This window comes from Zootoca vivipara, chromosome 4 (genome assembly GCF_965207765.1).
Source record: "Zootoca vivipara chromosome 4, rZooViv2.hap1.1, whole genome shotgun sequence".
NCBI lineage: Eukaryota > Metazoa > Chordata > Lepidosauria > Squamata > Lacertidae > Zootoca > Zootoca vivipara.
The window spans coordinates 50343074-50356450 of record NC_142587.1 but is presented as its reverse complement, the minus strand read 5'-3'; the positions used below and the strand labels follow the sequence as shown (position 1 = coordinate 50356450).

The following is a 13377-nucleotide window of genomic DNA, read 5'->3' as shown; positions in this document are numbered from 1 at the left end:
TATTGCTATTGTTGTTATTATTTTGCTATATTTCTATAAATGCCAGTGTTCAGGATTTAATACGATAGGACAGAGGTTTTCAACCTTTTTAGAGTCCATGGCTCCCTTGACCAACTACAATCTTTCTGTGTGAGGAAACACACTCTGAGTCACAGCAGCCTAGTTATGTCACCCCTTGCCTACCCTCCTTCTGTCCTTCACCCCTTTTTGGTCACCCTCTCTTGTAGAAGGATCCCCCAGCGTCCTCTCCCCTCCCCTCTCCTCAGGGGTCCTCACCCACTTGCCTGCTTACTCTGAGGATGCCTCGGCTCCTGGCAACCAGCACCCCCTGGTTGGCCCCAGAGCCAACATTCGCCTCGAGATCTTGTAGCCAGGGCCATTGGTGTGAGAGGGCATCAGAGGAGGGAGGAAAGGGAGGAGGTATGGAGGTCTGTACTGCCAGTGGCACCTCTGACCGCTATTCAAGGCACCCCAGGGTGCCACGGCACACTGGTTCAAAACCACTGTGATAGGGAGACTGGCATTCTAATTCTAAGCACATTAACCATGCAATGTTATACCTGCCACCTCAGAAGTTGTATTCCATTCAGTGGTGCTTGCTCCCAGGTAAATGGTTAGGGTATTGCAACCTAAGTAATATTAAAAATATGGTATGTTTCTAAGTATATTCAATCTGGGCAAGCACCCCCCACTATTGAATGTGCAGGCCAGACCCTCCAAGTGTTTCTATTTTCCAGGGACCTCCCTGATTTAGAGAAGCCATCCCGGTTTCTGATTTGATCGCGGAATGTCCCGCTTTTCCTTAGTATGTCCCTATTTTCATTGGAAAAATGTTGGAGGATATGGAGTTATCCAACCCCCAAGCCGCCTGAAGGCAATCCTGTATGAAGAAGTTTTTTAAATGTTTAATGTTTTATTATGTTTTTATGTATGTTGGAAGCTGGCCAGAGTGCTGGGGCAACCCAATAAGATGTGTGGCGTATAAATAGTAAAATGATCATTATGGAATGGGACACCCCTATTTTCATCGAAGAAATATTGGAAGTTACGAGAGATCAGAGAAGAAGAAGAAGAAGAAGAAGACTACAGAACCAGGTTTAGGATTATGGTGCTTTGTTTTCAGGAATTCTGCTTTTAAAAAATCATGAAAATATGTGTCTAAATTAAAGCACATATTGAAATAAGATGCCTGAAGACTAAACTCTAAAAGCTGTTTTTAAAAAGTTCACCTTTCTTCTTTCTGGGGCTGTTTCTGCATTGCAAACTGATCTATGATGGTTTGTTAAATAACAATACTTAACATTTGAATATTACAGGGGGTGGAGCGTTTGGCCCCCTGATGTTGCTGAACTACAGCTCACATTGACCCTGTTTGCTGGCCACACTTGCTGGGTCTCCTGGGAGTCATAGTTCAGCAACATTTGGAGCGCCAAAGATTTCCCACCCCTTGCATATTGTTTTATTTAGTTCTAATCCTAACAATGACCTTGTCAGTCAAGTCAGTATTATTGTCTCCCTTATTGCACATAGGCATGGTGGTGGTGGGACTGAAGCTGAGAGAGAGAGAGAGAGAGAGAGAGAGAGAGAGAGAGAGAGAGAGAGAGAGAGAGAGAGAGAGAGAGAGAGAGAGAGAGAGAGAGAGAGAGAGAGAGTTTTGTCTATTTTACTCATTACTTTTCTGGCCAACATTGCTTTTGGGTTATATATTCAGCCTGTGGAGAAAACAGAAGCCTACCTAGTTTGAAAATAAAACTCAAGAAGCAGGTGTGCAAGATAATGTAGAGGCTCCTTTAGTTCTTCAGAGTGCGATTTCCCCAAGTGTTGCTCCTGTGCCTTTTAATCATGCTTGCATGAACTTGGGCATCCTTACATTTCCATATTTATACAACTGCTTCTGGCCAAAACAACTTTTAACGGAAACTGTTCTGCTTTCCATTTTCCAAAAATGGATAGTTCGACGGTTTTTGTGAGCTATCAGGGCAAAATATTTTGAGCGAAACTCATAAATCCACAATCTGTTTTGAACAGCACTGACATCTGAAAGGAGATCTCAAGATGAATCTGCTTAAACCTGGGTTCATTAAAAGAGCTAATTCAAAGCACTGCAATTGTTTCAGTTGTTTATGAATCTCGACCTTCACAATGCTATGAAAATGTGCTGTCTCCTAAAGATGTTCTTTGCCGATATGACACACATTTTGTATTGTTTCATGGCACACAAGCATTAAATATCCCAGAGGTAATCCACCCTTCTCTTAACGGCTGATGACAGGTCCAATGCCTGAGCAAAATCAGTTGAAGGAAAGGGAAGTCTTGTCGGAAATGAGATTAATCTTGTAATGAGTGTTCAGCCCTGATAACCCATCTGTGCAGAGAACTGCTTTAACTGGAGTGCAATTAACCTTCACCTGACAAGTTCTGCCCAACTGTTATAAACAACATTAAAGGCAACCCCTGTTTCTGTGTATACTATGCAGTCACATTTCAATACCATGACTACTGCTATGTGCAGCAGGTTACTAACAGTTAAGTCCCAGAGGGAAATTTAAAGTGATCCTGGGAGTGTTTTGCAAATTGTGGCTTGTATGCAACCAAACTTTTCTCAGAGTAGACCCATTGAAATGCCCATTAATGGGTCTACTATGAGCATGACTAACAATGTGTATGACAAACTTAAAACTCGTTGTACTTTTTAAAAACCCGTCGGCTGATATAGTCAGGCATATATTGGTCATGAAAGTACTTACCACCAGCTTAAAGTGGGCTGAGGTTGGTATATACTTTCCTGGAACATACTTGAGGTTACCAACATGATCTATCTTAAGCATACTCCCTGCTGTACATGCATTGAGAATTACAAACATTTTGACATGACTCCAATCTCTATTTGTTGTGCTGTCTAAATAAATGTATCTTCATGATTTGGTCTCAAACTATTGGATTTTCTTTTCTTCTTTCTTTAAGAGCGAATTTCTATACCACTCTTCCCCAAAAATGGTCACCAGATGTTGAACAAAAAAATAATAAGACTATAATGTATATTAAACAAAAGCATTAGAATAATTATTTTATATTACACAAACAGCATAATGAAAAACACCATTAAAATTGCTCAGCCCATCAGCTACTAAAAGTGAATTATTTCTAATTTGAAAATAAAAAGTTTAATGAAGAACCACTTTCTAATTTGGTTTTATCCTTACTGAGTGCCAAATTTAGACACAATCAAGCTGAATTCCTTGTTCTGTGGTGCAGACAAGTATTATACAGCAGACATGAGAACATTTAGTAACAAATATTGTGTTCACTTTACAGAATCTGAGTTTACTGCTTTTTTACCTAAGTTTAAATGTTTTTCATATTTCTTTCTCTCAGGGAAATAAAAGAAAAGTGAGTTGTAGCCAATGTTAGTCCTACTCAGAGTAAACCCAGTGTAATTAATGGGCCTAAATTAGTAATTTCCAATAATTTCAGTGGGTTTACTCTGAGCAGCACTAACATCGAGTTTAACATAATTTCTCTAAATACATTAATACCAAACTACAGAAGCAAAAAGCATTTTATAAACATAATCATATACAACATCAGTAAAATATCAGTCATTGTACATTGTTCTAGGCCCCCAAGTCTGTCGAAGTCTATTCCACATGGCTCTATTTTTGGGAACGTTTAATAAATGCTTATTATTATTATTATTAGCTTTTAATTAATTGCTACTGTTTTTATTAACTGTTTTTTAAAATCAATTACCATTATTGTATTAATTACTGCTGCTCAGTTTTTAGGGGGTCTTATGTGGTTTGGTTTTTAGTGGGATATTTTTCTATGTTTGTTTTTCCTTGGGAGGGCAGCTGTGCCCTAAAAGCTGGCTCTAAATCAGTTAATAATAATTTTTTAAAAATTGCTACAGATCAACAAAAGTTTCCAGTTTTGTGCTCTAAATCTAAAGAAGTGAGAAGTTTCTTTTGGACCTTTCTGAACAGCCTTTCAATGAATTACAAGATAATCCTAACTATGTCTACTCAAAATTAAGTCCTGTTAAATTCATTGATGCTTACTCTCAGGTATGTGGGGTTAGGAATACAACCTGATATTAGTGAAGAGGAAGTTCCAATTCAAAGAACTTCCTCTATTGGTACTCCCTGATCTGGTGAGCTATCAGAACAGGAAATGGAGGCAGGAAGTATCTGTCTACGGGCTCATTATCATCATAAGTGCTGTGGCAGCGTATTTACTGTTTACCACAGCAATAAACACACACACACACACCGGTATATATACTGTCTCTCAAGAATGGCAAATTCCTATGAAGAACAGTATCTTATTTACGACAAACCTCTACAGCATTGTTCAAATTCCATAGCATTGTTTGCTTTCTGTCTAATAAAAAAGGATGCGATGTTTTCATTCAGCATTCCAGTGACGGCACATTGTTTAGAATGTTACTCAAGTGTCTTTTTTGCCCTTACTTTCACCCTCCTTCCCACCCTCAGTTAAGGACTGTAATTAGGCACCAAATCTTCGTGTTGCCTTTCTGTACCACTTTTAAGACTCTGATCAGTACGTTCCAATTCTTGAAAAGCAGCAAAATGTAGTAAGCAACCAGACGCCCAGTCAAAACACTCAGTCAAAGATGGACGGAAAACCAACGGAGAATGAAGGCAAACAACATAGGGGAACAGGCGCTGCTTGCTATTTTCCTATTTTGAATCCTGTGTCCGCATGCACATGAGCTAAGCAGGATTGAGCTTGCTCGCCTCTCTGCAAGCTCCATGTATTCCTCTGAACTGATGTGCAAACAAACTACCCTGTTTCTCATATTTTAAGACATACCCATAAAATAAGCCATAGCAGGATTTTTAAGCATTCAAGGAATATAAGCCATACCCCAAAAATAAGACATAGTGATAGGCGCAGCAGCAATGCTGGCCACGGCAGGAGGAGGAGGAAAAAATAAGACATCCCTTGAAAATAAGCCATAGTGTGTGTTTTTGAGGAAAAAATAAATATAAGACATGTCTTATAATATGAGAAACACGGTATGCATAGATCAAAGTCTCTACAAAATGTAGGTGCCCGAATCACAAAGACCCTTGGGCTCATACAACTTCCAGAGGCATAGCCGTATTCATTTGTTTTGCAGCAAAGTCAACAAACACTGAGGAAGCCTACTCTAGTCCCCAAAAATATGCCACAATAAGATTGACTAAATGCACTACAAGACTTATCGGTATTTATGCTCAAACAGATTTATTATTATTATTTTTTGTGAATTTTTTTTTTTTGCGGCTCTTTTTGTTTTGTTTTTGTGACTGTGTGGAACCCAGTTCAGCTACTGATTGATTGACTGTGTGATTACAGTACATTGTTGATTGCTTTCAATTTATGGATCAGTGGTCTTGTTAGATAGTAAAATTCATGTTAAATTGCTGTTTTAGGGAAACAAAAAATAAAAAAATTCCTTCTTCAGATAGAAGTGTGCATGCACATGAAAGCTCATACCAATGACAAACTTAGTTGGTCTCTAAGGTGCTACTGGAAGGATTTTTGTTTTGTTTTTTGTTTCGACTATGTCAGACCAACACGGCTACCTACCTGTAACTAGTGCTGTTTAAGGGGTTGTTTTTAAAAGTCTGGAACGGATTAATCCATTTTGCATTACTTTCTGTGGGAAAGTGTGCCTTGGTTTTGGAACACTTTGGTTTTGGAATAGACTCCCGGAACGGATTAAGTTTGAGAACCAAGGTACCAGTGTATCTAGACACCCCCTGTCCTTTGGAATTGCAGAAAGCATAAAGTGGATAAATTACTCAGGGCATTCTGGAAAACTGGCTAGAAATGGAAACATATTCCCCAGCACAAACACTGTAATGGGGTGCCCAAAGTTTTTGAGCCCATTTTTTATTGCCATGGGCACTTTAGCCATGCACACTTACTCTCCCAAACCAGAAATTAGGTTTGGGGATACTGTTTTTGCTTTCCTCCTCCCAAGCATAATAAGGAGAGAACAACTAGTAAGAGTTACTGTATCCATCTCTCCACAGATGCAAACCATAGCTGCCAAGTTTTCCCTTTTCACGCGAGGAAGCCTATTCAGCATGAGGGAAAATCCCTTTAAAAAAGGGATAACTTGGCAGCTATGATGCAAACTCCTGGAAGATCACCACCCTCAAAGAGCCAGTAAAAGGCTTTCACAAGCCTAATTATAGCAAGGCGGGGTTGTAACTGGGAAGTGAAGTGTTACCTCTGCAGTTGGGACCCCCAAGGTCGCCCCTCCTATGTTCTGATTGAGTTTCAACAAGGCTTTCCGCCATAGCTAATGGAAGACTTCTTTCAAGCCTAATTTCAGCCAAGGGGGGGGGGCGGGGGACAGAAGGAATGGGACTCTGTGGAAAGTCTGTTCAGGTGAATGCACCTGTGTGTACCACACTGGCAACTCACGTGCCATTAGAATAATTTATGCTGGTTTATCTACTTTTGCCCTCAAATAATGTTGCTTTATAACATTGCACTGGGTGCAGTAGTACATATGTTCAATCCTGGGCAATTATTTGCAGCTACCATTAGTACTGAGTCTTCATTAATGATGTTACTCTAAATCAGGCATCCCCAAACTTTGGCCCTCCAGATGTTTTGGACTTCAATTCCCATCTTCCTCCACCACTGGTCCTGTTAGCTAGGGATCATGGGAGTTGTAGGCCAAAACATCTGGAGGGCCACAGTTTGGGGATGCCTGCTCTAAATGCATCTTTCCCTCTCAAAACAGAGGCAGTTTTAGAGTAGTGCAACTGGTGTAGTCCCACTGGGTGCTGTGCTACAAAGATCACCAAAACAAGGCTGTAGAATGGAACACCAGAGGCGAGGAGGAGTGCCAAATTTTAGCGTCACACGGGGCATCATTGAAATTTGAGAGCCCAAAGTTCACCAGTGCTCACAAGTACACATGTTAAGCTGTCTTTATCGGTGCATGACTGAATTGCTGTTAACCTTAAGCTATATAGTGTAGTACATACTTAAGTAGACCCAGATTTGCAGCTGGTCTATATTAAAGGGGAATAGGAAGTTTTGGCCTTCATCCTACCCTATGAATGCAATTTTTAAGAAACAAATTTGACCCTTTAAAACTATTACATTTCCCTTGGGGGATAGTGTTCAAATTCCATTTGTTTGAACATGGTTAATAACTCAATCAAGATGCACTTTTAATCAAATTAGTCTCATTAATCATGCTTCTTTTAGCACCGTTTCTTCAAGAGAATAGCTGTTTGTTTAACAACATCTAGAAGTTTAAGAGAGGATCTAAGACAGCAAAGACATGGGAAAGTAATCTTCTGAGAGCTGCTACCATCAAATCTACATGCACCTCAGTGAGGTTCATGAAAAAGCCCAATGAAATGGGGGTTACAGAACTCATGGGCAACAGCTACACTAGGGTGGATTGTTCACAGTATTGTGTGTTGCTAGCCATTGCCCTTAGATTTTTGATACAATATAGCACAATAGCTTGCAGAAAACAAAGGATGCAGAGATTTTTATGGTCTGCTCCCACCTTGTTATGTAGGAAGTATAGACTACATAAGTGTAGGAAGTGTAGACACTGCATATAAATTCTATTTTGATTTTTTTTGTGTTACCTATTAGATATGACAAGGAACAAGGAGGATATAAAAGAGTGTTTGTTAGTAAGGGGAGCCTGCTATGTTTTTAACAATCACTAGAATGCAATCCTTGCTATCTGGAGCTTAACTCATAGGAAGGAATTACCTTTCTTATTTTGACATCTTTTATTGTCCAAGGCCAAAACTACATCAATGCCAAAACTACATCAATGCGCATAAATACTAGCAATGTGGAAGAATAGCATTCATTTTTCTATATGAATTGTTTGCTGAAATTGCAAATTTATCTCTGGATGAGCTGAAAAGACATTATGCCACCTATGCATTAGTCCCTTTCTGCTCTTTCTTCCCCTAATACCAAACAGGCAATCCAGACTTGCTTAAGCCCTAAACAGAGACCATTCGTTCCTGTAGAAAAAGTAGGTCTGATTGACTCACAAAGCAAGCCAAGACATGTGCTACATGGTCATGAGTCCATCTGTATTCTATCCTAAAGTCACACTAATTGAGCATGCTAATCTCCCTATGCTGACATACCTCAAAGTTATGATAGCATAGTGAAATTGTGATAGTGTAGTAGGGATCCCAGTGTGGCCAATCACATCATAGCTCCAGCAGTATTGAGAAGCCAGCAAAGGAACATAGCACATACATGTCTTTCTTTCTTTATCCCCCCACCACCTCCCCCACTGGTGTCTAGAGAACATTGGTGACAGGGAGCTTTGCTTAAACAAGGTTAAGCACAATAACCAGAGAAACCAATGTAGATGAGTAATACTTGTCTTCTGAGCAGAGGCCTATTTTTGCCAGTGTCTTGCTTTGGGCTTAGCCACTCTGAGAACACAATGCTGCTTTAGAATGCCCTTTGGACTGATCCAGCAGCAGCTCTTCTTATGTTCTTAACTCTTACAGGTTCTTGGCCTCAGAAGTTTACACACAATGCAAACATCAGTTGATTGCACATCTAATGGAAGAGTGAGGAACTGGAATTAAATTTGTATACCACCCTATTCCTGTAGGTCTCAGGGTGGTTCACAACATAAAATTACAAAATGAAAAACACAAAATACACAACAGAAATAAGAACATAAACAAACCAATAACCTCACCCTTCCACAATACATTTAAAAGGGCACCGGATGTCAATCAGCCAAAGGCCTGGTTGAAGACACGCAGAATGAGAAAGCGCCTAGGTAGCAGTACCTTTCTGAAATATTCACTCACCAACCCCTAATAAGTATGTAGTCACATGACTAATTAGTTCCATGGCTAATTAGTTCCAGGGTGTCCAAGACCTTACCAAGTGGTAGAGTACAGAGAATGTTAAAAAGACATGCCTCTTAACTATGTGCCTCAGTCCCATATATTTCAGTGACACTTAAGCTTTACTAGCTATTTCTCCATTGTGTTCATGCATTTTAATTGGACTGCCATTTACCAGATGAGAGTTGAGGATATGCATAAGTGATTTGATGAGCTACACAGCAAAGGAGTGAAAACCTTTAATTCCAGTTTTCATGCAAACGGTCTACAATGATGTTAGCAAAAATAAGGGATGAGAAACAAAAAGGATTGCATACTTCTGACTTCCATTGCATTGTAATCAAACCTACCTTCTCATAGAAATGTTTTCCATTCTCTGAATGGGCTGGTTTTCCTTAATTGAATAAGCTATATAATCTAAGAAATACAAGACATTCTTTTTTATACTAGAAATAAACAAATGTTGCTATTGTAATTGAGATTGAATTACATAAACTGATATTGTCAGCAAAGGAATTATGCAGAAGTCAAATTAGACAACTCTAGCGACTATTGAAACCTCAAACATTACTATTCCAATTACGTAGACATTTTATCTCAAATAGCAGAGCTTCCTAAACAACCACAAAAAAGGAAACTAGCAATTAAAAGCTTGCAATTTACATGGTCCAAGGTATACTGGGTGGCTTAAACTGAGCCAGCTAGCCACAAGTGTATTCAGTATGCCATTTCAGAAAATGCAGTACTCATTAAAATATGTTTTATTACAAAACTGTAAATGCATCTGCCAAGGGAAGCAAGGTAGCACAGCCTGCTGATGAAAAAAAAAATCCAATTGAAGGCAGGCATATATTTTTTTAACCTCCATCCCACCATTTCTGAATAAGGAAAAAGAAACATCAGGATAATTATTTTTACTCTAATCAGCTAGCAACATTGACTTTTATGTTAAACGAAAACGAAAGCTCGATGTGTATTACTTTCTGTTCCTTTTACAGATTACAAGGTGTCTAGAGTCACTGGGTTTATATATGCCATCTGTACACTATACTAATCCTCTGCTTGCAATTAGTGTTATAATAACAAAAGGGCCTGTAAGCTTCCCAGTTTGATAACCAGACAAAAACTCCCCTGTTTGTACCAACATTTTAAATTAGCTTGTAAAGATGGCAATGAGAACATCCAATTGATCTGGATAAGGAGATGGGAATAAGATATAATAAATGGAATAGGGGTGCAATCCATGCATCATACTGAATTATGGCAAAACATCCCCGCCCCAAAACTATTACAATTTTGTAATCTTCTGCCACAAAGCAGTTTGCACCCTTATAAAAAACAACTGGGGTTAATAGTCTTCAAAAACACAAAATACATATGACTCTCACTCCAGGCTTTATGCCTGTAGTGATTATGTTAGCAAGACTGCAGTTTGCAAACTGTTTGCAAAAAGTCCCACTAAAGCCTGGTGGAAATGGATGAAACTACTTCAGGATCAGTGGTTCAACACTTAATTTATTTTATGCTTATATGACAAAGTCTGGTTGCACATATTTAAAGCATGATGTATGTGCTCGCATGCCTATATAAACTGATGTCAATACTGACTAATAAAGCCAATGTTTATTATTTTTATGTCGTATTAGCCTTAGGTACTGAAATGGGCTTTAAAAATTGACTATTAAGGAATACCACGACACACACTGATTTTGTTTTGAAGGTAAGATTAGTGTAAATAGAGGCACAGTGGTATCAATTGGAATACCCATACTTTTTGGGACACAGATCAAATTGTATTTTTTAAATGCAAATTGACTAGAATTCTCATCTTTTCTTAGAAGAAATAATCATCAGGTTATCTTGCAAAACAACAACCACACAATAATGCCTATTAACTGAGAATATAGCTTATTATAGTTCTTACAGTACTGTACAGATTAATTTTGAACTAACAGAAATACATTTAATTCTCCTCATAATCCCATCACCATCAGTAAAACCAAAACACACGTGTGTGTAATTTTATATGCAATCTCAGCTGTAAATAAAATGTTTACTGAGGAATTAAGAACTTTTCCTCTCTTAGGTATATAACTCCAAAGTTTTGTAAGAAAGAAAGAAAGAAAGAAAAGAAAGAAAAGGAACGGAACCATGTGACAGTACACTTGCAGAAGTACTGACTAATAAAATGCCAATTGCACTGTTAGATTAATTGTTAACATGTTTGGTCCTATATAGTACTAATAGGAGCTAGCAAGAGCAAATTGAATGTCAAGAAACAGGCAAGCATGTCATCAACCTTAAACACAATACGCACTAGTGTATTGTGGTTGTTTTTTTAAAGCAACAACAATGTAGAGATAGTAAACAGATTTGACAAGCTTAGTTTAAACAAGTTGACCCAATCAAAGATCCCATCTGTAGCTAGTTGTTTGTCTTGACATGATCAAACTATGCATCTGTAGATCTAATCCTAAAAGACTTCAGATCTTCATTTCAAACTTGATGCTCACAGCAAAGTTGATATACTTGAATTTTTCATCTTTTGCTATATGGGTTCTACACATTTAATTTTCAATGCATCAATGCAAAGCAAATTTGGATTTTGATCTCTAGGCAGAATCATGAAAACATCCCTGACTAGAAAAGAGCGTTTTCAAACCGCACAATTAATATTATCTCCATGAAAGTATTTTCAGTACTTGGGGATACAAAACATTTAACAAATAATAACAAACCAAGTAAAACAGTCATTATTGTGAAACCAAGCACCAGTTTAAATATCCTAAGGCTGCAGCCCTCGCCCCACTTACCTGGGAGTAAAGCTCCACTGAATTCAGAAGGAGTGAGGAGGCATGGCTAGGATTGTGCTGTTTATTCTGGTTTGGTTGCTAATATATTATGTAAAGCCTCAGAAAAGTACAAAGAAAGTTAATGCTGTGAATGAAATAGTGGATCTCTGTATGTAAGCATTTAAAGAGAGTTCATCAATATAAATCCTATATCATTGTAATCAGGGTGTTAATTAGACAGGGCTTGTTTCTTCTGCAATTAGCTTATTGCCATATGACAATATGTATGAGCTATAAAACTTCTTACTACAGAGGCAAAAACTGATTATTTATCTCTACAACAAAATAACTGAAACCTCCACAAAACTGTCACCTTGCACAGTTTGTTCTAAAAGTAGTTAAGAATAATGCTCAGGCTGAAGTCATAAACCTTGACAAATTTTTTATTACCTTCAAATTAAAAACAACAACAACCAAAAAGGCATTCTAAAAAGTTAACTAAATTGCTATCATTATTTCAGTGACATTTGACAAAGCTGTTGAATATTAGATAAAATGTCTATAAAACAAAATCAACAATATCCAATTTTAAATTTCTATTTAAATATGTTTGCTTCCATATATGGTAAATAAAGGAAATGTTTTAAAGCATCTGAAAACATATCACTTAATTTTTCAACAATTACTCCCCCGTTCCCTTACAGCAGTCCAAGGTCCAATTCAGATACATATCCAAAATTTGTTTTAAAAACGAAGGCAACAAGAAAATTCAAAAGCTCTTCCCACAATAGGGCTTTGCAAGTATAATCCAGAGCATGGAATGGTGAATTTAAAAAAAACACCCAAGTTTTTCTGAGTTTCAAGTTTTTAAGGCTTGTGGACAGGGAGTAGGAAAAAGGAAATTTACTAGGCAGTACAAAGGAAATCTACTTGTCCTCTATTGTGGCTGTGGGGGTGTTGCCCAATTCTACCTTACTGGTGTTTAGAAAGGAAATTAAAAAAAAAACAATTCTGAAAAAAGTCTAATAAAAAGGCATTCACTTTCTTACCTTAATAGTACTCGCCATAATGTGATCTAGGTTATTGATCGCTAATAATTACCAATAATAATTATTGCTTCACTCTGACCAGAAAGGAGTTTTGATGAAGTTATTTAGAGCGGATGAGATTGTGCTAACTCTAGGAAATGAAGTCAGCCAGTGGCAGGAAGAGGTTTCTATTGGTCCTGGCTACTGCAGTTTGAAGAAACAGGATATTTGGGAGCTAAGAGATAAGAGGTCCTAAAACAATGTTGTTTTTCTTGACGATATGCAGCTACAAGATTTTTTATTTTTTTATAAATGTCAATTGGCTATGACAGTGTCAGCAGGTGTGATATGATGTGCAGTAAATATGGTGTGCCACACTGAAGCAGGATGCAGATGTCGCATGAACTGGGCCAAATTTGATATGGGGCTCCCCAGGGCATTAAATTTTTATGGCCAAATTTAGGTCCGGGGTAAATTGCTGCAACCCTACTAATGTCAGAGGACGGAAGCATACCAACAACACCGACTTTTCTGTTACATAAGAAAGTGCCTTCATACCAGGTCAAACGGTCTGTCCATCTCGTCCAAACGGCAGCAGCTTTTCAGAGTTGCTGCAACCAAATTCTTTTAACTTCAGATGTGATGGATTGAACCTGGGACCTGTTTTGTGCAAAG

The 13377-nt window shown here is 38.1% G+C and overlaps 1 protein-coding gene across 13 annotated transcripts in view; it reads right to left on the bottom strand.

Annotated features, from left to right (window-relative positions):
* The window catches only part of ERG (ETS transcription factor ERG), a 108897-nt gene that overhangs the window by 28362 nt on the left and 67158 nt on the right, over window positions 1-13377 (bottom strand). For 4 of the 13 annotated variants that reach the window (XM_035115088.3, XM_088667897.1, XM_088667900.1 and 1 more), the window contains exon 1: window positions 12724-12865. The exons of 6 other annotated variants lie outside the window; for them this stretch is intronic. In XM_035115088.3, the coding sequence (XP_034970979.1) occupies window positions 12724-12741 (18 nt within the window). In that variant the 5' untranslated portion in view covers window positions 12742-12865. Of the gene's footprint in view, window positions 1-11695; window positions 12611-12723; window positions 12866-13377 lie in introns of those variants that run through there. 3 more of the 13 variants (XM_088667902.1, XM_088667904.1, XM_088667903.1) reach the window with 2 other exon arrangements.